Source organism: Neopsephotus bourkii, unplaced genomic scaffold, assembly GCF_033783945.1.
Source record: "Neopsephotus bourkii isolate Nb327-2 ecotype Australia unplaced genomic scaffold, CSIRO-AGI_Nbou_v1 NB_1063, whole genome shotgun sequence".
Lineage (NCBI taxonomy): Eukaryota > Metazoa > Chordata > Aves > Psittaciformes > Psittacidae > Neopsephotus > Neopsephotus bourkii.
Window position 1 is genome coordinate 372,495 of NW_026901551.1, and position 27,056 is coordinate 399,550.

The window sequence follows — 27,056 nt, forward strand, 5'->3', positions numbered from 1 at the left end:
CGTGGAACTCCAACCACAAAATCCTTAAGGATAGCTCCTATGTAAGCACACAGCTTGGATCCTATTGCTAGGAACTGAACCAGGTACTTCTGGAGTAGCAACAGGAAAGGCTCAAAAAGGATGGGAAGAAGGGGAGGGAAAAGCCAGCCTCTTGGTCACGTTAGCTCTGGAATCATCACGGAATAACCAGCTGATATTAAGGAAAATTAATTTCTTCTATTCTTGCAGCATTTGCATGCATTTAATTACCAAATTTCCCACATCCTGTGAAACTCCAGAGCAGCGTTGGGGATGTGGTCTAATTGAATGGCACAGATAAATATGCAAGGCCTGAATTTAGAAACCAAAGTAGCTCAGGGACACAGCATGGAGAAAAGGGGGGAAATGAAGGCAGAAATGATGTGCCTGGGCCCTGTGTCCAGTTACACAACCAGCAATGGGAAGCAAGCACCTCGTGTGCTACGTGGCCATTTCAAACACCATCCCAAAGCCAGCAAGCATCCCCCTGGTACCCAGCTGCAGAGCAGGGAGGGTTTGTACCAGACCCTGTGCATCCATCCAGTGAGAGATGCTGTGATTTATCCTGGTGGACCTCGGCTGCCTCATGCTCCTCATCATGTTCACACGTGCTGCAGACAACCAGCAACTGCTTTGGTGTCTACTCGCAGGGCTGCTGCTTGTTTAATAGCAATAGGTAACAGTGACCTGGGGCTTTCAGCTCTTGCCAGTCCTCACTCCCTTGTAAGTTACCCCAATGGACAAAATCAGGATGCAAACTAAAAGAAACAGTGAATTCGGTACCATAAAGGGGCCTACAGGAAAGCTGGAGAGGGGCTTTGGACAAGGGATGGAGGGACAGGACAAGGGGCAAGAGGGGAGATGGAGATGGGATCCTAGGAGGAAGCTCTTCCCTGTGAGGGTGGTGGGACATGGAATGGGTTGAGTGGAGAAGCTGCCCCATCCCTGTCAGTGCTCAAGGCCAGGTCGGAGCAACTGCTCCAATGGAAGGGGTCCCTGCCCATGGAACTGGATGAGCTTTGAGGTCCTTTCAACCCAAACCAGGCCACTTGAAAGACCTTGACCAGAACCAGTCCTTATCCACACATTGTCTGAATGAACAAGCATTGAGTGACCTTCATCCTGTAGATCCAGAAGGGCTGTGGCTCATCCTCATCTTCATCAATAGACACTTCCACATGGCACACGTGGCCTATGGAAGCCCATGGGTTCAAGGCAAGCTGCTTTAAACCAGAAAGCCAGTTGTATTCTATCACTGAGGATGGGATACACAGGACTTGGGAAGAATAAAGGCTGGGGTTTACTTTGGCACTTTCCCAATGGGAATCTTCAACCTCTAAGGAGAGAAAGGGTTGGAAAACTGAGACAAAGACTCCCCATCAGGTAGAGGTTTTGTGCTGGAGTGATGGATAACTGCATCCCACATCTCCAACCGCACCTCCATCCATTCAGATGGAGCACATTGACACTGACGTTTCCCACTGATTTTACACCAGGGAAGAGGATGCTGCATTGAGGCGCCCAATTGCTAAGACTTAATTATATTTCCTAACAGTTCCCAGCAGCCCGTTTAGTCCATTCTGAGCCATTCTGATCAATTATTCAAGCTGATTGTGACAATAAATTAAAAGCACGGTTTTGAGGCAATATCTCTGCTTTAAGACATTTCTCCTTCCATTCACTCGCAAGATTCAGTCACTCTCAGCACGTCTTTGAGAGAGAACCCTTCTAGATGCAGCTTTATATAACCCACCCCGACACACACAGCCCTGCTTGGAACATCACAGCGTGGAGGAGCAGCCCTTTGGAACCCTCCTGCCTTCAACCCAAAGCAAATGGTCCATGGGGGAGGACTCCTTCAGGAGAACCCGGCCATCTCCTCCGGTGTGGCTGCAAGAGGGCAATGGAAAGGGAGCCTTTCCCTTAGGAAAGGTCACGTTATCCCTGCTAACCCAAATCTAACTCCTTGCTGCATCCATTCAGACCCACAGGACAGGGGCAAGGAAACTGATTCCAGGTGATCCTTATGGAGCACCCAAACGGTAGGGCCACAGATGGGATAAACACGAAGGGGAGGTGAAGCAATCCCCCCTCGTGGTCCAAGCGCTGCCATCCTGCTCCTGATGGCACCGGATGGGTTCACCTCCTGCTGGAACCACCATTGGAAGAGCAGTGTTTGATGCTCCACCTCATGTTCCCAGGGTACTTCCCCATGCAGGTGAAATCCATCTCACACCGCATGGCTTCAACCCCATTAAACCACTCGGGTTGGTCACAACCGGCCTCAGGATGAGGCATCCCCAAGGATAACACCCAGCTCCTTTAGGAAAGACTTCCAAGCATCCTCCCTCCAATCCCAATGCCAGAAATCGCCTCCCAGCTCCAACTTCACAACACTATTTCCTCTCCTTCCTAAGGCAGCAGTGTTAACAGCCAGCTTGGAGCCAAGCTGATGCCAAGGAAGGGTTTTAGGGCACCTCAGCACCAAACCACCGCTCACTCCCCCGTTACACAGCACTGCAATAACAGGGCATAAGGGGTGAGTCCCAAGCACTGATTTACTTCTGAATCCCACCGGATCCAATGACCAGCAATGACCTCCCCCCTCCATCAGCACAAGCCATCTCCTCCCTGTGCTTTCCTGCATCCTCTTCCCCCTGCTTTGAGCCCAAACCTTTGAGCACAGCAGTAAATGATGGATGCTGGTGCCTCTGTTGATGTCAATGGCTTGGATCGATAGTGAATGGGAATCATGTGCCCGGGTGAGTCCCGGGGCCAGCAGCTCCCCACTCATTGAACCAGAGGGAGCATCAATTGCTAACGTGGGCGCCTGGTTCCATGAGCCAGCAAGAAGCAAAGAGGAGGAGGTGATCCCATCCCTCCCATCCTCACTGCTTTCGGTTCTGCCTTGTTTCACCCCCTTTAGCTGCAAAGGAAACTCCATCCACGCTCAGTGTGCGGCACCGCGCCATCGCTCTCCCTTCTGGTCATCAGAAGCCCCCATTCCCACCTCTGATGGCAAAATACCCACATCATTGTACTTGTGCAGCATCGACAGCGGGATCCTGGTCCAAGCCAGCCATAGGAGCTTATATAACCGGGTAAATGCTTTGCAATAGGGCCGGGCTCTTCCACATGGGATGAATGACACCACGGGAGCGACGGGACACGGCCAAAGGGGTCAAGTAGCCCCTTCAGAGCCCCCTTGGGGGGTGCTCGGTTCAAACCCCACTGGAGCTAAGGATGGGAGCTCTCCACACGCACCCCACAGATGGTGACCACAACCCAGAGGCCTCACAAGGAACCAGTATGGAAAATGGCACCCGGAACGGTGCCCGTTCGGCTCCTGCTCCCGGCGCTTCCCATCCACTGCACACAACATTCCCAGAGGGCGAGATGGGGATGCAGGCAGAGGAAGAGCTCCCATCGCCACCCCAGGGCTGCCCCTCGGGCTCTCCAGGAGAGCATCCATTGGGAACGCCGGGAAACCAGCACATCCCAGGCCCCCTCCCTCACCAAGCCAGGAGCCGGAGCGCTTTGAGCCCCCTCTGAAGGCCACGGGGGGCTGCAGGACCACGGGTGTGAAACGAGGACATACGGGTCATGGGTTCCCACTGGGTGCAATGCTGCAGTGTCCCAGGGCCCGGGATACGTGCCTACAGCAGCAGCATCACAACCAGCGCCCCCCCCACCAAGGACCATTCCCAGCACATGGAAAGCCAGCGGCTTCCCAGGACCGAGCTGCCCTCACGCAGCCGTGCCCTGCTCATCCCCTCATCCCTCGCATCCCTGCATCCCGGATCATCCGCAGCCACCGCCATGGAGCAGAATTCCAGCTTCCCCACCCCCACATTGGCTGGGCAGGATGGAGGGGGGGGGGGGATGAAACACCCAGATTTTTAACGGGAAAAGCTTCTGAAGGAGCCGTTCCCGGTGCCCAGGCAGGGAAAAGCCCCAGCTCAGCCCCCCCAAGGGAAAGGAGCGGGAGCAGGAACCAAGCCGCCAACATCTGGGTCAGGCTGGAGCCTCAAAGCCGCCCCATGCCCCCCAAAAACTCCATCCTCCAACTTCTCCCCCTCCCTCGCAGCGGGATGCTGAGGAGGTGGGGGGGGGGGGGGTACCAGCGCTGCAGCTACGGCTGGGGGGGGGGTCAGGGATAGCGAGAGAACTCCCGTTATCCCTCCCCACAATGCAGACAAAGAGCACGGCCCCAGTTTGGGGGCCTCCAGAAGGGCCCCGCCGGTCCCCGGGATGCAGGCACGGATGGGGTGGTCCAAGCGGAGCTCCAAGGCCGAGGGTGGGCACAGGGATGGGGGGACCCTGCGCGTCCTCCCCAAGCCGAGGGGATGCGAGCAGAGGCCGCATCCGGAGGCAGCTCCCCCCATAGGGGCTCAGGCCTCCGAATGGGGCTACGGGTGGGGACCTTCCCCTTTCCCCCCCCCCCCGCACCGGGGCCCCGCACGGAGCCGGGAGGGCGATGCTGGATGCGGGGACACCCGGGGCCCCGCTCCCGGAGCGCGGCGAGCGAAGGGCGGAGAGGGGCAAAGCGGGAGGGGGGGGGCTCCTTCTCCTTCTCCCTTGCCCGGCTCCGGTTGCACCGGGAACCGCTCCCGGAGCGAGCCGAGCGCTCTGCGGCAAAGCCCCCGCCCGGGGTGTGGGGTGGGGGGGGGCAGAGCACGCGTTGCGGGATTAAACCCAAGTGGACCCCAAGGATGCGGGGGGGGGGGAGGAAGGAAGGGGCTGCGGGGGGGTCCCCGCACCGGCGCCGGCACTTACCGCGGCCGCTGCACTAACGCGTCCCCCGCGCGGCGCTGCCGGACTGCGGCGGTGCGGGAGCTGCAGGAGGAACTGCGGGTGTCGCCATCTTGGTGCGGTGCTCGGCGCTGCCCCCCCCCCAACCCCAACCCCCCCCCTCCCTCCCTCCCAGCTCCTCCCGCCTCACCTCCGCCTTCCTCCAGTGCGGGGCCGGCCCCCGCACCGCCGCCGCCGGCCGCCAGGGGGCGCGCCACAACCCCCCCGCGCGCTCGCGCGGGAAATACCGCCCTCTCCCGCGCTCCGCGGCGCGGGAGCGCGCCGGGGACACCCCCCCCCCATAGGACCCTCGGTACCACGGGGTTCCAGCATCAGCATCGCGGTGCCCATAGAAAATCGCACCCGTGCCTCGTTCCGGAGCTCGGGATCGGTCATTCCCGGCCCCTGGAGCTCCCGGCTTTGCTTAGGCACAGCCTGAGGAGCGTCCATGTGGAAATAAGCACCGAAGTCCCATAACCAACCCACAGAGTGTGATCCAAGACAAGAGCCAGAGGAAAACGCGGTGTCGGCCACCCCCTTCCTCTTCATACAGCGTTGGGATAAGTTAAAACTCCCAGTGACTGAGCACCCCTCCTTTATACCCAGAATCTGTGCCTACGTGGTTACACCCCGGGCCGTAACTCATGGAAAGCACCAGCGCGCAATCAAACTGCTGCGGGAAGCTCCGCATCCTGAGGCGGTTTCCGTGCTGGAAGCGCAGGAGCACACCCAAGCTTCCAAGTAGGACACCCCGGAGCTGCCGGGAAGTGTGGGGCACCTTGGCACCAGAAATACTTCAAGGACACGCTGGGGCCCCGAGGGTGTTAGTACAGTTTGTATAAGGTATCTTTAAGCAAGGTGCTTAAAGGAATAAATAGGCCAGTTCAAGAGGGTGAGCAGTGATAACGCTCTTACCAAGGCAGACCAGGGAAGAGGGAATAAGAGCGCACCCATCTTGCCTCTCATGCAGCCCGAAGTTGTGCCCATCAGGGAACGTGCAGTGATGCAGTAACAGCCACCATCGTCCATGAAGATGGAATGGGAAGCTGTTCTCCAGGGTGGAGCTCTGTGGCTGTAGAGCATTCCAGTTGGACCCACTTGTGGCAAAAGGTCTGTGAGCCAGGCTTTGGGGCAGAGGGAAGAAAGGGAACAGAAGATGCAAACAAGTAAGGGAATAAGAGAAAGATGCTCAACCTCTAATGCTTCCAAACAGGAGATACGGAGATAAGTGGTTAAATCAGATGGCAGAGATCCCATCTCCACGGCAGAACACTGAGCAGACCTTAAAACCCATCGTTTTACCTGTGCTTAAACTCAGCACTTTGTGCTCTCCCTCCGATCTAGATCACACCGCAAGAGGTCCCTTAAAAGCCGGGAGTTTCATTGGAAACGTCTCTACTGGGTGCTCCAGACGCATCCAACTGCTTCACACGGAGCCACCCCCACTGTTCCCGTTCTCCAGATGCCGCAAGCTGGAGGCATGAAGGTGTCACGACGGGGTTTGTTAATGAAGCGGCCGAACGGTGCCGCTGGATGCTGATGTTGCATCCGGTTTATTGCCACTAGAGGGAAGAGGCAGCTCACGGGACAGGAGGACTCCCATCGCTCACCAAAACGCCCCGGTGCCATCACGGCAGAACAGCCTTTATTAGGACTTTAAGCCCTCCCTTCCCTCTATTAGGGCTCACCTGGGGCAGAGCAATTAAAAGCTATTAAATGCAGTTAAGTGCTAGTGGTTAATCTGCACTGCAACGAGTGACACAGCAAAGCTGCCCGAGTTGCACAGAATGCATTTAGCACAGCTCATGCAGTTGGGAAGACCAAGCCGTATCTTGCATGTAGAGATAACCGAGTTAATGAGTTGTTTTATCTCTGTTCTATGATTGCCATCAAAGGACTGAAAGATAACTAAGAACAGGAGCAGGAAGAAAATGAGCTTTCAGGTAGCAAACAGAGAGCAGATTGCCGTTCTGCTGGCACCGTTGCCGAGCTCACTGCGCTGTGGGAGCATGGGCGGGACGTTTGCACGCTGAGAGCCAGCTTTCAGGTGGGGCTTGCGGCAATTTGAGCTGGATTTGGGTGATTGGAGCAAGTTTGGGGCATTTGGGGTGGGTTCCTATAGAACGTTTCATACAGGACGGGGTCGGACGCAGTGGAATCAACGCGGGGGTTTCAATCAGGTCCGACTTTCTCGCACGCACCAGCCTGGGGAGGCACCGCGGGCTTCAATCAGGTCCGACTTTGCCGCACGCACCAGGCTGGGGCGGCTCCGCGGGCTTCAATCAGTCCGACTTTCCCGCACACACCAGGCTGGGAGGCACAGCGGGCTTCAATCAGGTCCGACCTTCCTGCACACACCAGCCTCGGGAGGCACCGCGGGCTTCAATCAGGTCCGACCTTCCCAACACGCACCAGCCTGGGGCGGCACCGCGGGCTTCAATCAGGTCCGACTTTGCCGCACGCACCAGCCTCGGGAGGCACCGCGGGCTTCAATCAGGTCCGACCTTCCCAACACGCACCAGCCTGGGGCGGCTCCGCGGGCTTCAATCAGGTCCGACCTTCTCGCACGCACCAGGCTGGGGAGGCACAGCGGGCTTCAATCAGGTCCGACCTTCCTGCACACACCAGCCTCGGGAGGCACCGCGGGCTTCAATCAGGTCCGACCTTCTCGCACGCACCAGCCTCGGGAGGCACCGCGGGCTTCAATCAGGTCCGACCTTCCTGCACACACCAGCCTGGGGAGGCACCGCGGGCTTCAATCAGGTCCGACCTTCCCGCACGCACCAGCCTGGGGCGGCACCGCGGGCTTCAATCAGGTCCGACTTTGCCGCACGCACCAGCCTGGGGAGGCACCGCGGGCTTCAATCAGGTCCGACCTTCCCACACGCACCAGCCTGGGGCGGCACCGCGGGCTTCAATCAGGTCCGACCTTCTCGCACGCACCAGGCTGGGGAGGCACCGCGGGCTTCAATCAGGTCCGACCTTCCCACACGCACCAGCCTGGGGAGGCACCGCGGGCTTCAATCAGGTCCGACCTTCCCGCACGCACCAGCCTGGGGAGGCACCGCGGGCTTCAATCAGGTCCGACCTTCCCACACGCACCAGCCTGGGGAGGCACCGCGGGCTTCAATCAGGTCCGACCTTCCCGCACGCACCAGCCTGGGGAGGCACCGCGGGCTTCAATCAGGTCCGACCTTCCCGCACGCACCAGCCTGGGGAGGCACCGCGGGCTTCAATCAGGTCCGACCTTCCTGCACGCACCAGCCTGGGGAGGCACCGCGGGCTTCAATCAGGTCCGACCTTCCTGCACGCACCAGCCTGGGGCGGCACCGCGGGCTTCAATCAGGTCCGACCTTCCCGCACGCACCAGCCTGGGGAGGCACCGCGGGCTTCAATCAGGTCCGACCTTCCTGCACGCACCAGCCTCGGGAGGCACCGCGGGCTTCAATCAGGTCCGACCTTCCCGCACGCACCAGCCTGGGGAGGCACCGCGGGCTTCAATCAGGTCCGACTTTCCGCACGCACCGGCCTCGGGAGGCACCGCGGGCTTCAATCAGGTCCGACCTTCTCGCACGCACCAGGCTGGGGAGGCACCGCGGGCTTCAATCAGGTCCGACTTTGCCGCACGCACCAGCCTCGGGAGGCACCGCGGGCTTCAATCAGGTCCGACCTTCCCGCATGCACGAGCCTGGGGAGGCACCGCGGGCTTCAATCAGGTCCGACCTTCCTGCACACACCAGCCTGGGGCGGCACCGCGGGCTTCAATCAGGTCCGACCTTCCCGCATGCACGAGCCTGGGGAGGCACCGCGGGCTTCAATCAGGTCCGACCTTCCTGCACACACCAGCCTGGGGCGGCACCGCGGGCTTCAATCAGGTCCGACCTTCCTGCACACACTAGCCTGGGGCGGCACCGCGGGCTTCAATCAGGTCCGTCACCGCTTCGGTTCGGCACTGGCCCCCGGCCCCGCTGGGTCCTAGAGCCCGACCGCAGGACGTGGGATCCCGGAATGGGTTGGGCTGGCCGGGAACTTCTTCCCAATATTCCATCTCCACCTCCTCTTCGGCAGGTTCAAGCCATTCCCCTTGTCCTGCCCCTCCATCCCTTCTCCCAAGCCCCTCTCCAGGTTTCCTGTAGCCCCTTTAGGCACCGGAGCTGCCCTAAGGTCTCCCCGGAGCCCTTCGGAGCTCTCTAACAGGGAGCATCCAGCCGCTGCTCTAAGTCTCAGGAGCCAGGATGCAGACCTGGTGCCGGGATGCGGACACACAGACGTCATGGGGACCCCCCCACAAGGAACCCCCCCATGGGATGTGGCCCCACGTCATGAACTAAGGCGGCACCGGGGATTTCCGTGGGGGGGGGAAACACGCAAGGGGGGGGGCCACATGTGGAAGAGTGAGTGTGGAAGGGGGGGTAAGTATGAAAAGGGGGGGATGCACGGGGAACCCCCCCCATGTTGGTAGAATGGGGATTCCCCCCCCCCGCACCCCCGTTTCCGCCTTCCCCGCCCGCCCCGGTGCCGCCCCGTCGGGCCGTGACGTCACTCACGGGGACGTCCCGGAACCAACGGCTGGTACGGACCGAGCGTGTGGCCGGGGGGGGGATTGGGTTTGGGGACCCCTCGCAAGCGCGGTCACCCCGTCCCTTCGGGGTTCAAAGTTCACGCGTGTCGTTGGCATGTTTGCATGACGATGGCATGTAGACGTGATGGGGGACGGGGTGGGAAGGGGTTAGGGGGGGTGGAAAAGGGAAGAATGCTCCCAACACCCCCCTTTTCCCTCTTGCCCCGCTATAGGCTACAGGAGAACACGCAAGAACACGCAAGAACACGCGTGTGCACTCATGGAGGAGACACGGGAATGGGCGACCCTCAGCCCCCAGGAGTTCGCCCAGCTCCAGAAGTACATGGACTGTGAGTGATGGGGGGGGGGCATGGACATGCGTGTACACGCGTGCGAGTGGGCTGAGCCGGCTCCACACCCGTGTGCACGCACATGGCCCCCCCCATCAGACAGCAGCAGGAGGGTGCAGGACGTGCTGCAGCAGTTCTATGGCACCGGAGCCCTGGAGCAGCACCAGGGGGGCGAGGTGAGGCTCGGGGGGGGGTCCCTATACCCGAGCTGCATCCGGGACCCCCCCAACCCGCCTCTGCCCCCCCCAGTGCCTGGATCTCGCCGGGTTCCGGCTCTTCCTGCGCTCGTACCTGGAGCTGGACCCTCCGGAGCCGCTCTGCAGGAGCCTCTTCGCCTCCTTCCAGAGCGGGGGGGGCCCGGGGGGGTCCCCGCAGCCCCGGGGGGGGGTCCCCGCAGGCAGCAGCCTGGTCTCCATCAGCGATGTCTCCTGCTACTTCTCGCTGCTGGAGGGGGGGCGCCCCGAGGACAAGCTGGAGTGTGAGTGGGGGGGACAAAGGGGGGGGTCCTGCTTGGGGGGGGTGTCTCACCTCGTTGTCCCCCCACAGTCACCTTCAAGCTCTATGACAAGGATGGCAATGGGCTCCTGGACAGTTCGGTGAGTGCTGCCGGGGGGGGGGTGTAAAGGGGTTGGGGGTGCAGGGCCCCCCCCCCACTGATGCTGGTACCCAGGAGGTGGAGCGGATCATCACACAGATGATGCGGGTGGCCCAGTACCTGGATTGGGATGTGACGGAGCTGGAGCCGGTGAGTGGGACCTGGGGGGGGATCACACACACATGGGGGTGTTGGGGTTTCCCCCCCCATGGACACCCCAAAACCTCTGCGTGCTCCCCCCCCCATCAGATCCTGCAGGAGATGATGCGGGAGATCGACTACGACGGCAGTGGGACCGTGTCACTGAGCGAGTGGCTGCGTGGGGGGGTCACCAACATCCCGCTGCTGGTGCTGCTGGGGCTGGACAGGGTGAGCGGGACGGGGGGGAATGGGGGGGATGTGGAGGGAATAGGGGGAGATAAAGGGGAGGAGGAACGGGGTGGGAATGGAGGGGAATGTGGGATGGGAATGGGGAGGGCTGAGTGGGAGGGATTGGGGGTGCTGCCCCCCCCCACAAAGCCCCCCGTGTGTCCCCCCCCCCAGCACCTGAAGGACGAGGGGCAGCACTTGTGGCGCCTGAAGCACTTCACACGCCCCGAGTACTGCAACGTGTGCGCGGGGCTGCTGCGGGGGCTGCGCGGGCAGGGGCTGCGCTGCTGCCGTGAGCCGGGAATGGGGCGGAATGGGGCGGGAATGGGGTGGGAATGGGGCGGTGGGGATGGGGATGGAACAGGGATGAGGGTCAGACTAAGGCAAGGGTGGCAGTGGGATGGGGATGGGGATGTGGTGGGGACCAAGGTGGTGGCTGGACTGGGATGGGGATGGGGATGTGGTGGGGACCAAGATGATGGTTGGACTGGGATGGGGATGGGGATGTGGTGGGGACTGGGATGGAGGTCAGACAAGGACAGGGATAATGATGGGATGGGGATGGAACAGGGATCAGGACAATGCAGAGGGGATGGGGACAGAAGTGGGATGGGGATGGCAGTGGGATGGAGACAGGGGTTGGGAGGATGAAGTGGGGATGGGGCAGGGATGCGGTGCTGGGAGCAGGGCAGGGGGAGGCTCCAGCTCCAGCTGCTGCAGGAGGCTCCTGTTGTGGGGCTGCTCCCCCCCCAATCCCCATCCCCATTCCCATTCCCAGTGTGCCGGTTCACGGTGCACGAGCGCTGCGCCCGCCGCGCCCCCCAAAGCTGCATCAGCACCTACGCCAAGTCCCACAGGGAGGCCGGGGTGAGTGGCCGGGGCCTCGCCCGTGTGTCCAAGTGTCCAAGTGTCTGTCTGTGTGTCCACCTGTTGGCTCATCCGTGTGGCTGTTGTCCGTCCATCCATCATCCATCCAGCATCCATTCATCCTTCATCTATCCATCCATCCATCCATCATCCATCCATCCATCCATCCATCCATCCATCATCCATCCATCCATCCTTCATCCCTCCATCATCCATCCATCATCCATCCATCCATCATCCGTTTGTCCATCCATTCCCATGTCAAGCAGTGTGTCCATCTCTACCTTTCTCCTCCTGTCCACACACCCCACCCAGAGGCCGTGCAGCGGCCAAGGCCCCGAACCCCCATCACAGGGGTGACGCAGGGTGCCAACGGGTGCTGGGGGGCACCAGGGGGTGACTGGGGGGGGCCATGCCCAGGTCCAGGCCCATGTCTGGGTACCGGGCGGCTGCGATGCCTCCAAGTGCAGCCAATGCCAGAAGAGGATCAAGAGCTTCCAGAGCCTGACGGGGCTGCGCTGTGTGTGGTGCCACACCAAGGTGGGTGACACCGGAGGGGGGGGGTCCCCCCATGTCTCCCCCCCATGTACCCCCTCATGTCCCCCCCCACCTCATCCCTCTCTGCCCCCCAGATCCATGAGGAATGCCGGCCCCTCGTGCCCCCCACCTGTGACTGCGGGGTCCTGCGGGACCACATCCTGCCCCCCGCCTCCATCTGCCCCGTGCTGCTGGTCAGTGGGGTTCCATGGGGGGGGGGTGTGGGGTGTGGGGCAGGTTGGGTCCTAGTGCCCCCCCCCCTCACCCGGGTGTCCCCAGGAGCGCCAGGACAGCGCCACACCGGGAGAGGGGACCCCGCAGGGCTTCAGCACCGCCGAGGGGCAGCCACTGCGGGTGAGAGGGGACCCCCCCCATGTCCCCACATATCCCCCCCCATGTGTGTGTCCCCCCCATCATAACCCCCCCTTCCTACAGGTCAGCCCCGTGCCCGGCACCCACCCGCTGCTCGTCTTTGTCAACCCCAAGAGTGGGGGGAAGCAGGGGGAGAGGTAAGGGGGGGGTTTGGGGAGGGGGGTTATGGGGGGGGTTATGGGGCGTTTCTTGCCCCCCCCCCCATTAACTCCATTCTGCCCCCAGGGTCCTGCGCAAGCTCCAGTATCTGCTCAACCCCCGGCAGGTTTATAACCTGCTGCAGGGGGGGCCCGGCCCCGGGTGAGCGCTTTCGTATCCGGACCCCCCCCTCATTGTCCGGACCCCCCCCAATCCTTAACCCCAAATCCATCCCTGACCCCCCCTTTCCCCATCCCAGCCTCACCTTCTTCCGGGACGTTCCCGACTGCCGCATCCTGGTGTGCGGAGGCGACGGCACCGTGGGCTGGGTGCTGGATGCCATCGGTGGGTGCTGCCCCCCCCCCATAAACACCCCCCCCCCCAAACCCCCATTGACCCCCGTTCTATTGCAGACAAAGCCAACCTGCCCCATCGGCCCCCGGTGGCCGTCCTGCCCCTGGGCACCGGCAACGACCTGGCCCGATGCCTGCGCTGGGGGGGGGGTGAGTGGGGTAAAAGGGGTGGAAGGGGGGGGGGGACACCCCAAGGCCCCCCCCATCCATCCCGGTGCCCCCCCCCCTTTGCAGGGTACTCGGGGGAGGACCTGGTGCGGGTCCTGCGGGAGCTGGAGGGCGGCAGCGCCGTGCCCATGGACCGCTGGCGGGTGCAGGTCCTGCCCCGGGACCCGGCGGCCGAGGGGGATCCGGTGCCCTACGAGATCATCAACAACTACTTCTCCGTGGGGGTGGTGCGTGGGGACGGGGGGGGGGGAACTGCCCCGAAATACCGTAAAATAGCCCCAAAACAGCCCCAAAACAGTCCCGAAACACCCTCAAAAAACACCGCAAAACAGCCCCAAAACACCACAAAATAGCCCCCAAACAGCCTGAAACACCGCAAAACAGCCCCAAAACTGCCCCGAAACACTGCAAAACAGCCTCAAAACAGCCCCAAAACACTCCTCAAAACACCCTGAACCACCCCTAAAATCACCCCCAAAACACACCTAGAAACACCCTGAAAACACCCCTAAAACACAAAAAATGCCCGAAAACACCCCTAAAGTACCCCCCAAACCACCCTAAAAACGCCCCTAAACCACAAAAAAAACACCCCAAAACCACCCCAAAGCACCCCTAAAAACACCCCTAAAAACACCCAAAAAACCCCTAAAAACACCAAAAAACCCACCCAAACCACCCCTAAAACACCAAAACCCCACCCCAAAACGCCCCGAATCCACCCCAAAAGCACCCCTAGAGCATCCCTCCCAAGCCCGAACCCCCCCGTCCCCCCCAGGATGCCTCCATCGCCCATCGCTTCCACGTCATGCGGGAGAGGCACCCGGAGAAGTTCAACAGCAGGTACAGGGGATGGGAACACCCTGGAGGCCCCCATTTATTGCTCCCCCATCCCATTTATTAACCCCCCCACCCCATTCCTGCCCCCCTTCCCATTGCCCCCCCATCCCATTCCTGCCCCCCCATCCCATTCCTGCCTCCCCACATCCCATTCCTGCCCCCCCATCCCATTCCTGCCCCCCAATCCCATTCCTGCCCCCCATCCCATTGCCCCCCCATTTCATTCCTGTCCCCCAAATCCCATGCCTGCACCCATCCCATTCCTGCCCCCATCCCATTCCTGCCCCCCCATCCCATTCCTGCCTCCCCACATCCCATTCCTGCCCCCATCCCATCCCATTGCTCCCCAGGATGAAGAACAAACTCTGGTACCTGGAATTCGCCACCTCCGAGTCCATCTTCGCCAGCTGCAAGAGGCTCAAGGAGTGCGTGAGCGTGGAGGTGAGGGGGGCGTGGGGGGGTTGGAGCTGGTTTTGGGGTGTTTGGGGTGGGGTTTTAGGGGTGGGCTTTTAGAGGAGGGTTTAGGGCTGTTCTGAGTGGTTTTGGGGTGTTTTGGGGGCTGTTTTGAGTGGTTTTGGGGTGGTTTTGGGGCTGTTTTGAGTGGTTTTGGGGCTGGTTAAGAGTGGGTTTGGGGTGGTTTGGGGTGTTTTTAGGGGTGGTTTTGGGAGTGGGTTTGAGGGGTTTTGGGGGTTTTGGTGGGGGTTTTGGAGTAAGTTTGGGTGTTTTGGGGTGGTTTTGGGGGTTGGGGTGGTTTTGGGGTAGGTTTGGGTGGTTTAGGGTGTGTTTGTGGATGGTTTGGGGTGGTTTTAGGGCTGGTTTGGGGTGGTTTTGGGATGTTTTTAGCGGTGTTTTTGGGGTCGGGTTTGGGGTGTGTTTTGGGGTGGTTTTAGGGCTGTTTTGGAGTGTTTTGGGGCTGTTTTGAGCGGTTTTGGGATGTTTTTAGCGGTGTTTCTGGGATCGGATTTGGGGTGTGTTTTGGGGTGGTTTTAGGGCTGCTTTGGGCTGGTTTTGGGGCTGTTTTGGGGTGTTTTTAGCGCTGTTTTTGGGGTGCTCCCGCCCCCCCAGTGCTGCGGGACCCCCCTGGAGCTGAGCGCGGCGCTGGAGGGGCTGGCGGTGCTCAACATCCCCAGCACCCACGGCGGCTCCAACCTCTGGGGCGAGACCAAGCGCGGAGCGGGGGGGGGGGCCGCGACGGGCGCTGAGCCCCCCCCGGCCATCACCGACAGCGAGACCCTCAAGACCTGCGTGCAGGGTACGTGGGGTCCCCTTTACCCTTCCTGACCCCCCCCCAACGTTGCCCCCCCTCGATCCTGCCTATTTCGCTCTGTTTTTGGGGTCCCCCCCCCTTTAGACCTGAGCGACCGGCGGCTGGAGGTGGTGGGGCTGGACGGGGTCCTGGATATGGGGCAGATCTACGCGGGGCTCAAGAGCGCTGGGAAGCGGCTGGCGACGTGCTCCGAGCTCACCCTGCGGTCAGTGGGGCCGGGCTGGGGCCCTATGGGGCCCTCCGAGGGGTAAAGGCGGGGGGGGGGTGATGGATGTTGGGGTCTCTCCATAGGACATCGAAGCCGCTGCCCATGCAGATTGATGGAGAGCCCTGGATGCAGCCGCCCTGCACTGTACGTGGACCAACCCCCCCCCCCATGTGTATATAGGGGGGGTTTGGGGTGCCCCCCCCGGACACCCCCATTCTTTGTCTTGCAGATCAAGATCACCCACAAGAACCAGGCGCTGATGCTCATGGCCCCCCCATCCCGCTCCTCCGGCTTCTTCGGCATCAAGAAGGGGACCCCAGAGGCTTGAGGGGGCCGAGGGGGGGGGGGTCAAGGACCAACCCCCTCCCAATCCATTTGTGTCCCCCCCCCTCACCCAGAGCCTACGGGTGCCATATGAGGGTGCTGGGGGGCTTTGCCAGGTCCCCCGTTTGTGTGCGGTGGCTGGGACCCCCCTATTTATTACCCCCCCATTTCAGTGCCTTTCGCAGTAATAAAGCCGATGGTGACGGGCACCGGTTGTGCCAATGGGGCCCCCCCCACCCCAGACCCAAAACCAGGCGGAGGCACGGGCTGAGCTGAGCCTTTAATGGTGATGGCAGCAAGACCGGGGCCACCGTGCCCCCCCCATCGCCACCACCGTGGCCCCCCCCCACCCCCCTTCCCCATGTCGGGGTGGGGGGGCTCTAGGCAGGGTTCCCATGGAGCAAGGGGCTGCTCTCGCTGCTGGGGGCCCCCCCCAGGTCGCCCTCTCCCAGTGCTCGGCGCAGGAGCAGGCGCAGGGCAGAGCTGGGGGGGAGCCAGCCCCGGGGCCGGGGGGCCGGGGGGGCCGCGGGCGGCAGCGGGTGGTACTGAACGCGCCTGCAGGGAAGGGTCCTGGTGTCCCCCGGTGCCACGATCAGAGACCCCCCCTTGTCACAGTGACCCCCTCCCATCACAGAGATCCCCCTTTGTCACAATGACCCCCCCTTGTCACAGTGACCCCCTCCCATCACAGTAACCCCCCCATGCCATGGTGTCCACCCCATGCTCCATGCCCCCCCCTTGCCATCTGCCTGTGCCATGGTGCCCCCCCCCCATGCTATGCATCCCCCTACCCCCCATGTCCTCCCACACTCTCTGCCCCCCCCCATGTGTATGTCCCCATGGTGCCCCCCCCTCCCCATGCCGTGGTGCCCCCATTCCAGAGTCCCTCCCCTATGGAGTGCCTCCCCCCCACTACAGTGCCCCCCATGGTGCCCCCCCCATGCTCACTGGTAGGCGCAGGCTGCGGTGCCCAGGGCAGCCCCGATGAGCACCAGCCCCACAACGATGAGCGTGGTCGCGCCGGCAGCCGGGGCAAAGCCTGCGGAGGGGGGGCACCTCAGCACCCCCGTCCCATTGGATCCCCCCCATCCCACCGGATCCCCCCAGTCCCACCACGTCCCAATCCCACCGAATTCCCCTCCCATCCCACCAGATCTCCCTCCTCATCCCACTGGATCCCCCCCTCCCCATTCCACCAGATTCGCATCCCGATGCCACCGGATCCCCCCCTTTACCACCAGAACCCTTCCCAATCCCACCGGATTCTGCCCCCATCCCACCGCATCCCCTCCAATCCCAATGGATCCCCCCCCCCCCGATCCCAGCGGTCCCCCCCATCCCACCTCCGCCTCCGACGCTGAGCCGGGTGCTGGTCACGGCGAGGCTGCCGCCGGCCGCCAGGGACACGTTGAGGCAGAAGAGGCCGGAGCCGTTGAAGTCCTGGCGCAGGAGGAGCTCGCACCCGGGGCCCGGCTCCACGGCCGAGCACGTCTGAGCCCCCGCCGCCTCCTGGCACTCGGCGTCCGCCACCACGGTGCAGACCTGCTCGGGGCGGCTGCGGGCGAGGGTCAGCCCCTGCCGGCCCCGCTCCCGTCCTCACCGGGCCCCGCTCCCGTCCCGTTCCGGTCCCCATTCCCGTCCCCGCTCCCGTCCTCACCGGGCCCCGCTCCCGTCCCCGCTCCCGTCCCCGCTCCCGTCCCCACCGGGCTCCCTGCTCCCGTCCCTGCTCCCGTTTTCACCGGGCTCCCTGCTCCCGTCCCCGTTCCCGTCCCTTTCCCCATCCCCGTCCCCACCGGGCTCCCTGCTCCCGTCCCCGTTCCCGTCCCTTTCCCTATCCCCGTCCCCGCCGGGCCCCCCGCTCCCGGCCCCATTCCCATCCTCACCGGGTCCCCTCTGCCATCCCCGTTCCCGTCCTTACTGGGACCCCGCTCCCAATCCCCGTTCCGTCCTCGTCGGGCCACCGCTTCCATCCCCATCCCCGTCGGGTTCTCCAGTCTCATCCCTGTCCCCATCCCCGTCCCCGCCGGGTCCCCGCTTCCATCCCCATCCCAGTCCCAGCAGCGCCGGCCCCCCTGTCCCATCCCCGTTCCCGTCCCCATCACTGCTGGGCACCCGCTCCCATCCCCATCGGGCCCCCGCTCCCGTTCCGTTTCCTGTCCCTACCGGGTCCCCCGCTCCCGTCCCCGTGCCCATCCCCGTGCCCATCCCCGTCCCGTCCCGTCCCCGCCGGCCCTCACCTCCCCTCGCACGTCACCGTCAGCTCCACGCTGCTCTCGCCGCCCTCTGCCACCACCGGCACCACCTGCACGATGGAGACGCTCTCGATGCCCTCTGCAATGGATGCGGGGTCAGGACGGGCGCGGATCCCCCCACCCCCGCCCCGCTCCGGTCCCCCCCGCCCCGCACTCACGGACGATGTCGAGCTGCGTGGAGAAGGTGCCGTAGCGGTACAGGATGCAGCCGGTGGCTTCGGCGGCCGGGGCCTGGCGCTTCACCAGCACCAGCGGCTCTGCCGAGGCTGCATCCGTGGCTCCATCCGTGGCTGCATCCGTGGCTGCATCCGTGGCTGTATCCATGGCTGCATCCGTGGCTCCATCCGTGGCTGTATCCGTGGGTGCATCCGTGGCTGTATCCGTGGGTGCATCCGTGGCTACAGCCATGGACACGGCTGTGGCTCCATCCGTGGCTCCAACAGTGGCTCCAGCCACGGCTGCGTCTGCAGGAGAAGCCAATGGTAAGGAAGAGGCAGAAGGAGCTGGGACACCCCAGGACTCCCCAATACCCACCTGTAGCCACCATTCCCTCTGTGTCTACAGCAGCTGCGGTGCCCAGAGCATCCCCAGCCGGGGCCACCGAGGTGGGGAGCACGGGGACCACAGTGGCAGCGGGACCAGTACCCACGGCAGCAGCTGCTGGGGTGCTGAGTGCCACGAGGATGGGCTCAGTGACAGCAGCATCCGAAGCATCAGTGACAACGAGGTCCAAGGCACCAGTGGCAGCAGCATCTGTGGCATCAGTGCCAGCAGCATCCGTGGCATCAGTGCCAGCAGCATCCGAAGCATCAGTGCCAGCAGCATCCAAGGCATCAGTGCCAGCAGCATCCAAGGCATCAGTGACAACAGGGTCCAAGGCATCAGTGGCAGCAGCATCCGTGGCATCAGTGACAACAGGGTCCAAGGCACCAGTGATGGCTGGATCCAAAGGCACAGTAACAGCGGTGTCTGAGGGCACGGTGACGGCCGCCGATCCCCCCGTGGGTGACCCGGATGCTGCTGATGCAATGGGCAGAGAGTGACAATGGGGAGAACCCCCCCGGTACCCATGGTGATGGGATGGGGTCTGGTGCTCCCCTTACCGGTGCTGGGCACCCCCGGGGTGGTGGGGAGCGGGGCTGTCGGTGCTGCGGCGGTGGTGGGGCCCACGACGGGCGGTGTGGAGGTGCCGCAGGGGCTCAGGGGGATGGCAGCCTGCAGCACCATGCGGGCGGCGAAGGAGCCGGCCTCCAGGTACGTGTGGGTGACGGTGGCGCTGCGGGAGATGAGGGTCCCGCTCCCGTCCCCGAAGTCCCAGGAGTAGGAGACGTCGGCGTCGCGCAGGAAGCGGCTGGGGTCGTGCAGCCGCACGGTGAAGGCCACGGCGCGGTTCCGCACGTAGCGCCCGGCGCCATCCGCGGCACTGGGGACCTGCGTCACGTCCACCGCGAACGGGACCTGGTCTGGGGGGGGGACACACGTGGGGACAGCATCAGCTCACCTGCACCCGTTGGGGTTCCATCCGTCCCCATTGGGGTCCCATCCCTGTCCTCATTGGGGGTCCTATCCTCATCCCCATGGGGGGTCCCATCCCCATCCCCCTTGGGGGTCCCATCCTCATCCCCATTGGGGCTCCCATCCCCATCCCCACTGGGGGTCCCATCCTCATCTCCATCGGGGATCCCATCCTCATCCCCATTGAGGTCCCATCCCCGTCCCTATTGGGGGTCCCATCCCCATCCCCATTGGGGCTCCCATCCCCATCCCCACTGGGGGTCCCACCTCCATCCCCATTGGGGGTCCCATCCTCATCTCCATCGGGGGTCCCGTCTCCATCCCCATTGGGGCTCCCATCCTCATCCCCATTGAGGTCCCATCCCCATCCCAACTGGGGCTCCCATCCTCATCCCCATTGAGGTCCCATCCCCATCCCCACTGGGGATCCCATCCCCATCCCACTGGGGGTCCAATCCCCATCACCCCTGGGGGTCCCATCCTTCTCCCCGTCCCAGTCCCCACCAGTGATGCTGAACTGGGAGCTGGCTCTGCCGATGGGGATGAACTTCTGGCGGCCCCGGTAGTGGTAGACAACGACCTCCATGGTGTAGGAGCCCAGGGGCACCCCGGCCGTGCCCACCGTCAGCTGGGACGTGGCTCCATCCACAACCTGCCAGTAGCGCCCTATGGGATGAATGGGATGGATGGGATGGATGGGGTGGGATGGGGTCAGGACTGGGGCTCAGGACCCCTCCATGGGTGCTGGGGGCTGTGCTTGGGGGTCTCACCCCACGTCCACCACACGTAGACGAATCTCCCGCGCTTGCCGCCGGTGGGGAACGGGCGCCCGTCGGGGAAGGCGCCGTTGGCATCATCGGGGGGGTCCGGGAACACCGGGTCCCCACGGGCCACGCGGGTGCCTGCGGGAGCAGAGGGGAGGGTTATGGGGGGGGGGGCGGGTTTGGGGTGGTTTTGGGGTGGTTTAGGGAGATTTGGGAGGGTTTTGGGGTGGTTTTGGAGGGTCCTGGTTTTGGGGTGGTTTTGGAAGGGTTTGGGGAGGGTTTTGGGGTGTTCTGGGGGTGTTTTGGGGCTGTTTTGGGAAAGTTTGGTTTTCTTTCAGGGGTGTTTCAGGGGTGGTTTGGGAGGGTTTGGGGAGGGTTTTGGGGGTGTTTTCGGGGTGTGTGGGGAGGGTTTTGGGGGAGTTTGGGAGGGTTTGGGGAGGTCTTGGGGGTGTTTCAGGGGTATTTTGGAAGGGTTTTGGGGGTGTTTTGAGAGGGTTTGTGGAAGGTTTCGGGGTGGTTTCGAGGTTGTTTTGGGGGTGTTTTCGGGGTGTTTTGGAGGTGTTTCAGGAGGGTTTCAGGGGTCTTTTGGGGGTGTTTCAGGGCTGTTTTGGGGGGGTTTGGGGAGGGTTTTGGGGTGTTTCAGGGGTGTTTTGGGGGTGTTTCAGGGGTGTTTTGGGGTGTTTCAGGGTATTTCAGGGTGTTTCAGGGGTGTTTTGGGGTGTTTTCAGGTGTTTCACGGGTGTTTTTGGGTGTTTTGGGGGTGTTTCAGGGGTGCTCTGTGCCCTTGTCTGGGTGCCGACCGTTGACGGTGCAGTTCTGGCTCCAGACCACGCTGCCGTCGGGCCGCAGCTCCTGGGTGCTGGGCAGGCGCAGGGCGATGGAGAAGGTGGCCTCGGCGCCCGCCATGGTGGGGGCATCGTTGCTGATGTCGAAGGCGACGTCGCCGCCTGGCAGGGACCGGAGCAGGGAGCGGGGCTCAGGCTCAGCCCCGGCTCCAGCCCCGGCTCCAGCCCCGGCTCCATCTCCAGCCCCGGCTCCAGCCCCAGCCCCGGCTCCAGCCCCAGCCCCGGCTCCAGCCCCAGCCCCGGTACCCACCCAGCCCCGGCTCCATCTCCAGCCCCGGCTCCAGCCCCGGCTCCATCCCCAGCCCCGGTACCCGCTCAGCCCCGGTACCCACCCAGCCCCGGTACCCGCTCAGCCCCGGTACCCACCTCTCCAGCAGCCCGGCTGCTGCGGGGCTCCCTCCTGCCAGGGCCGGTACCGCACCGAGTCCCAGCTCCGGAACGGGGCCGGGCGCCCGCTCCAGGACCGGCTCCGGCCCCCGGCTCCTGCGGGGACAAGGGGTGAGGACGGCACCGTTTGTGCCCCCCCCACCCCCCCATTGGGACCCCCCCCCATTACCCCCCCTTGGCACCTCGTGATGGGCCACGAGTGGGGCAAAGCCCATCACATGGCACCCAAAGCCTCTTCATGTGACCCTCAGCTGAGCCGGCCCCGCGGGGTGCGGGGAGCTGAGCCCCCCCCCCCGTGCCCCACAGTCATTGATGGACGGGGACAGCGACCACGGAGGTGCCCCCCCCTCCCCCATAGGGATGGGGACCCCCAAACCCTCATCCCAAAGCACTGAAGGTTCCCCCCCCATCCTGCAGAGCATCGGGGACCCCACAATGACCCCCCCCAATGGCCCCCAAAGGGATCAGCGGGGTCTGATCCTCCCCCACTCCCAACCCCGGGGTGCTTGGATGCTCTAAGCCCCATCCTTGTCCAGGACCACCCCGATGGCTCCATTGCCAGGCTGGGGGTGCACCCCCATCCTCTTAACCCCTCCTCCATCAATGACCCCCCCCACCCCATTGAACCCCACTTACTCCTCTGTGCCACAGCCAGGACCAGGAGGGTCCCCAACACCGCAGCCACCCCGAGCACCCGCATGGTCCCAGCGTCCCCCCTCGTTGGGCACCGCCGGGGCTCAGCAGCGGGGCCGGGGGTTATGAAGGGGCTCTCATTTGCATAAATCCCACCCCAAAAGGGGGGGGGAACCCCAAGGAGCTCCCCACCCCCCCCCCCTTGTGTTACGTGGGGGACACGTGCGAGCACGCGTGGTCACACGCTCCGGCTGTGCCCTGGGGGGGCTCGGGGGGGGGGGGCTGTGGGGTGCTTTAGGGACACAGAGGCACCCACTGCTAATGGGGGGGGGGATAGGGGGTGCTGCCCCCCATCCCCAGCACCCTCGTGATGGCCCCATGCCCATGGGTCTGGCTTGGACACACGGTGGGGTGCCCCCCATGCACCCACAGTCCCCATTGGTCCCGCTTTGGGGGGGGGCTCAGATGCCGGTGCCCCCCCCTTTATGTGGGACCCTTAAAGTCCCCAAACCCCCCCACCCACCCTAGTGATGATGGACCCCCCACAATGACCCATCTGGTACCCATTCTCCCCCCCCCCAATTGGTGGGTCCCATCCTCATCCCAGTACCAAGGCTCCTCTATGGGACCTCAATTGCCCCTTTACCCATTCCCCCCCCCCCCAATTGGTGCGTCCCATCCCAGTACCAAGGCTCCTCTATAGGACCTCAATTGCCCCTTTACCCATTACCCCCCCCATTGGTGGGTCCCATCCTAGTACCAAGGCTCCCCTATAGGACCTCAATTGCCCCTTTAACAATTCTCCCGCGCCGCTCTGACGTCACGGAGGGCCGGGCCAATGGGAGCGCGGCCGGCGGAAGGCGGGAAGCGTGCGCGCGGGGCGGGGCCGGGAGCGGGACCCGCCGAAACATTGTTCCGTGCCCGGGGGGGGGGAAGCGGCGGCTGCGATCGTTCCATAGGGACCCCCCCCGGTAAGAGGACCCTGTCGGCCCCATAGGACCCCATAGGGACCCCATAGGGACCCCATAGGGGCCTGGAGGTGCCCCCCCCATGGAGAACTTCCAGAAGGTGGAGAAGATCGGGGAGGGCACGTACGGGGTCGTGTACAAGGCCCGGAACAAGGTGACGGGGGAGGTGGTGGCGCTCAAGAAGATCCGGTTGGACACGTGAGTGGGGGTCACTGGGGATGGGGGGGCCTGTGGGGTGGGGGGGGCTGTGGGGATGGGGGGGCTATGGGGGTGGGGGGGCTATGGGGTGGGGGGGGGCTATGGGGGTGGGGGATCAATGGGAATGGGGGTCTATGGGGGTGGGAGGTCACTGGGGGTGGGGGGGTCAATGGGGATGGGGGCGCTACGGGGGTGGGGGGGCTATGGGGATGAGGGGGGTCTATGGGGGTGGGGAGAGTCAGTGGGGATGGGGGGGCTATGGGGATGGAGGGAGTCAATGGGGATGGGGAGGGCTATGGGGATGGGGGGATCTGTGGAGATGGGAGGGTCCGGGGGGGTCTATGGGGATGGGAGGGTGAATGGGGGGGCAGGGGTTATGGGGATGGGGGTTCCAGGGAGATCTTTGGGAATGGGGGTGTCTGGGATGGGAGGCTCAATGGGGATGAGGGGGGGTTTGTGGGGATGGGGGGGGGTCTATGGGGATGGGGGGATCTATGGGGGTGGGAGGGGTCTAGGGGTCTATGGGGATGGGAGGATCTGGGGTGGTCTATGGGGATGGGGGTGTCTATGGGGATGGGGGGGTCTGGGGTGGTCTATGGGGATGGGGGTGTCTATGGGGATGGGGGGGTCTGGGGTGGTCTATGGGGATGGGGGTGTCTATGGGGATGGGGGGGTCTGGGGTGGTCTATGGGGATGGGGTGGTCTATGGGGATGGGGGGGTCTATGGGGATGGAGTTCAGCCGCTTTGTCCCCCCCCCCATCCCAGAGAGACCGAGGGGGTCCCCAGCACCGCGATCCGGGAGATCTCCCTGCTGAAGGAGCTCAATCACCCCAACATCGTCAAGTGAGCGATGGGGGGCACCCATGGGGCTATGGAGGGGCCGTCTATGGGGCTGGGGGGACACCCATGGGGCTATGGAGGGGTGTCTATGGGGCTGGGGGGACACCCATGGGACTATAGAGGGGCTGTCTATGGGGCTGCGGGGACACCCAGGGGGCTATGGAGGGGCTGTCTATGGGGCTGGGGGGACACCCATGGGGCTATGGAGGGGCTGTCTATGGGGCTATGGAGGGGATGTCTATGGGTGTGAGCCCCCCCCACTGCTATGGGGCACCCCACACCCGCACCATTCCCCCCCCGCAGGCTCCTGGATGTGATCCACACCGAGAACAAGCTCTACCTGGTCTTCGAGTTCCTGCACCAGGACCTCAAGAAGTTCATGGACTCCTCATCCCTCAGTGGCATCGCGCTGCCCCTCATCAAGGTGTGATGGGGGGGGACCCGACCCCACGATGTGGGGCAGGGAACGGGGGGGGGTTCACCCCACATCCCTATTGACCCCCCTGCATCCTCCCCATAGAGTTACCTGTTCCAGCTGCTGCAGGGCCTGGCCTTCTGCCACGCTCACCGCGTGCTGCACCGCGACCTCAAGCCCCAGAACCTGCTCATCAACACCGACGGGGCCATCAAATTGGCCGATTTCGGCCTCGCCCGCGCCTTCGGGGTGCCCGTGCGCACCTACACCCATGAGGTAGGCGCTGGGGTGGTGGGGGGGGGGTCACAGGGACCCGCTATGGGGGTGGCAGTGGGGACCCGGTGCCCATCCTGTGTCCCCTTGCGGCAGGTTGTGACCCTCTGGTACCGCGCCCCCGAGATCCTCTTGGGGTGCAAGTACTACTCGACAGCCGTGGACATCTGGAGCCTGGGCTGCATCTTCGCGGAGATGGTGGGTGATGGATGGGACCCCAACACTCACAGAGCCCACCAATGGGGACCCCGGGATCTGTGGGGCGGGTTCTGGCCATCCCATTGCAGTGGCACCCTACGGTGTGGGGCTGGGATCAGAGGGGCTTTGGGGGTGATGTTGGGGTCCCAGGGGTGCTCCCAGCATCTGTGGGGTGGGTTATGGCCATCCCATTACAGTGGCACTACATGGGTGAGAGGGGCTTTGGGGGTGATGTTGGGGTGCCCCCAGGATCTATGGGGTGGGTTCTGTCCATCCCATTGAAGTGGCACTGCACGGTGTGGGGCTGGGATCAGAGGGGCTTTGGGGGTGATGTTGGGGTCCAAGGGGTGCATCTATGGGATGGTTTCTTCCCATCCCATCCCATCCCGTTGACACCAGTGCCTCACTGATGGCGCTGGGATCAAAGGGGCTTTGGGAGTGACATTGGGGTCCCAGGGGTGCCCCTGGGATCTATGGGGTGGGTTCTCCCCCTCCCACCCCATCCCTGAATGGAGCTGGGATCAAAGGCTCTTCCCGGCTGTCACATGAGCGGGCGCCCGTCACGTGTCCCAACCGCATCCCCATTGACCCCCAGCCGCCTGCACCACGATCCCAGCACGGGGGGGGGGTGGGGTCACGAGGTCCCGGTGTGAGCGCTCATGCGGGAGATCCCATTGGATGGGGTTGGGGGGGGGCTGATCCCATTGGAACCCATGGGATGGGGCTGGGGGGGGCTGATCCCATGGGATGGGGCTGGGGGGGGGCTGATCCCATTGGATCCCATGGGACAGGGTGGGGGGGGCTGATCCCATTGGAACCCATGGGACAGGACGGGGCTGATCCCATTGGATCCTATGGGATGGGGTTGTGGGGGACTGATTCCATTGGATCCCATGGGATGGGGTTGTGGAGGATTGATCCCATTGGATCCCATGGGATGGAGTTGCCAGGGGGGAGCTGATCTCATTGGATCCCATGGGATGGGACGGGGCTGATCCTATTGGAGCCCATGGGACAGGACGGGGCTGATCCCATTGGATCCTATGGGATGGGACGGGGCTGATCCCATTGGAGCCCATGGGATGGGATGGGGCTGATCCCATTGGATCCCATGGGATGGGGCTGATCCCATTGGATCCTATGGGATGGGATGGGGCTGATCCCATTGGATCCCATGGGCCGGGTTTGTGGGGGGCTGATCCCCTTGGGTGCCGCTGGTGCAGATCACCCGCCGCGCGCTGTTCCCGGGGGACTCGGAGATCGATCAGCTCTTCCGCATCTTCCGCACGCTGGGGACGCCGGACGAGGCCGCCTGGCCGGGGGTCACGGCCATGCCCGACTACAAACCCACCTTCCCCAAGTGGGCCCGCCAGGACTTCACCAAGGTGGTGCCACCCCTCGAGGAGGAGGGGCGCAAGCTCCTCGCGGTGAGTGGTCCCCATTGAATGGGGGGGGGGTATAACAGGGACCCCCCATTAATCCCCCCTTTAACCCCCCCCTTTCTCTATCCCCCCCCAGCAAATGCTGCACTACGACCCCAACAAGCGCATCTCGGCCAAGGCGGCGCTGGGACACCCCTTCTTCCGCGATGTCACCCGCACCGTCCCCCACCTGCGCCTCTGAGTGGTGCGCGCCGGGTGGGACCATGGGGTGGATTTGGGGGGGGGGATGCCCCCTCCCCAGCCGTGGCGCATCCTTGGGATGCAGCCAGAACCCCTTTCCCCCTCTGGGGGTCTTAATGTGGAGAGAGCCCCCCCTCAACCTGGACTTGTGGCACTTACAAAGCATGGGGGGGGCGCCTCTTCATCCTCAACCTCCTCCTCACCTTGGGGCTGGGGGTTGTGTTTGTCTGCGTGTCCCCCCCCATTACCCCATTGTTTGGGGTCCTGGTGCCCCCCCCCGCGGCTTCTCCCCCCTTTTCTGTGTGACTTTTGTAACTTTGCAGTTTTTGTAGCTAACATCAGGCTCTGTGTGCGCTGGGGGGGGGCGCCCATAGGACCCCCCCGGAC

At 63.5% G+C, this 27,056-nt stretch overlaps 4 protein-coding genes across 9 annotated transcripts in view; 2 read left to right on the forward strand and 2 right to left on the reverse strand.

Moving 5' to 3' along the window:
- The window catches only part of SCN8A (sodium voltage-gated channel alpha subunit 8), a 41,663-nt gene extending 36,749 nt beyond the window's left edge, over nucleotides 1-4,914 (reverse strand). For all 3 annotated transcript variants that reach the window (XM_061361783.1, XM_061361781.1, XM_061361782.1), the window contains exon 1: nucleotides 4,795-4,914. The gene's annotated coding sequence lies outside the window, so the exon portion shown is untranslated. The remainder of the gene's footprint in view (nucleotides 1-4,794) is intronic.
- A 4,403-nt stretch (nucleotides 4,915-9,317) lies between these two features.
- DGKA (diacylglycerol kinase alpha) lies at nucleotides 9,318-15,918 on the forward strand. 3 transcript variants are annotated; one of them, XM_061361806.1, is made up of 23 exons: nucleotides 9,330-9,381; nucleotides 9,614-9,720; nucleotides 9,820-9,896; nucleotides 9,970-10,198; nucleotides 10,267-10,316; nucleotides 10,391-10,465; nucleotides 10,565-10,684; nucleotides 10,859-10,976; nucleotides 11,463-11,551; nucleotides 11,972-12,091; nucleotides 12,184-12,282; nucleotides 12,368-12,442; nucleotides 12,524-12,597; nucleotides 12,686-12,760; nucleotides 12,858-12,943; nucleotides 13,012-13,101; nucleotides 13,186-13,346; nucleotides 13,898-13,962; nucleotides 14,310-14,400; nucleotides 15,025-15,211; nucleotides 15,311-15,431; nucleotides 15,518-15,578; nucleotides 15,664-15,918. In XM_061361806.1, exons 2-23 carry the CDS (start codon nucleotides 9,651-9,653, stop codon nucleotides 15,760-15,762), a joined length of 2,232 nt encoding a protein of 743 aa, XP_061217790.1. In that variant the 5' UTR covers nucleotides 9,330-9,381; nucleotides 9,614-9,650; the 3' UTR covers nucleotides 15,763-15,918. The 3 variants fall into 3 exon arrangements, 2 of the variants coding, with proteins under 2 accessions (XP_061217790.1, XP_061217789.1); XM_061361805.1 differs by having other exon boundaries at nucleotides 9,335-9,381; nucleotides 9,604-9,720; XR_009726720.1 differs by lacking the exons at nucleotides 15,518-15,578; nucleotides 15,664-15,918 and having other exon boundaries at nucleotides 9,318-9,381; nucleotides 9,604-9,720; nucleotides 15,090-15,211.
- Nucleotides 15,919-16,127: 209 nt separating this feature from the next.
- On the reverse strand, nucleotides 16,128-22,256 carry PMEL (premelanosome protein). Its single transcript, XM_061361819.1, is given in 13 exon segments — nucleotides 16,128-16,313; nucleotides 16,707-16,797; nucleotides 17,102-17,313; nucleotides 17,996-18,089; nucleotides 18,169-18,474; nucleotides 18,545-18,698; nucleotides 18,915-19,102; nucleotides 19,105-19,473; nucleotides 20,030-20,191; nucleotides 20,296-20,427; nucleotides 21,090-21,236; nucleotides 21,501-21,617; nucleotides 22,158-22,256. Coding segments are annotated over 13 exon segments (2,211 nt in total). The 5' UTR covers nucleotides 22,222-22,256; the 3' UTR covers nucleotides 16,128-16,138.
- A 687-nt stretch (nucleotides 22,257-22,943) lies between these two features.
- Nucleotides 22,944-26,670, forward strand: CDK2 (cyclin dependent kinase 2). 2 transcript variants are annotated; one of them, XM_061361813.1, is made up of 7 exons: nucleotides 22,944-23,320; nucleotides 24,087-24,164; nucleotides 24,465-24,585; nucleotides 24,682-24,851; nucleotides 24,942-25,047; nucleotides 26,271-26,474; nucleotides 26,566-26,670. In XM_061361813.1, exons 1-7 carry the CDS (start codon nucleotides 23,205-23,207, stop codon nucleotides 26,668-26,670), a joined length of 900 nt encoding a protein of 299 aa, XP_061217797.1. In that variant the 5' UTR covers nucleotides 22,944-23,204. The 2 variants fall into 2 exon arrangements, with proteins under 2 accessions (XP_061217797.1, XP_061217798.1); XM_061361814.1 differs by having other exon boundaries at nucleotides 22,953-23,320; nucleotides 24,682-24,852; nucleotides 24,946-25,047.
- The last annotated feature ends 386 nt before the right edge of the window (nucleotides 26,671-27,056 follow it).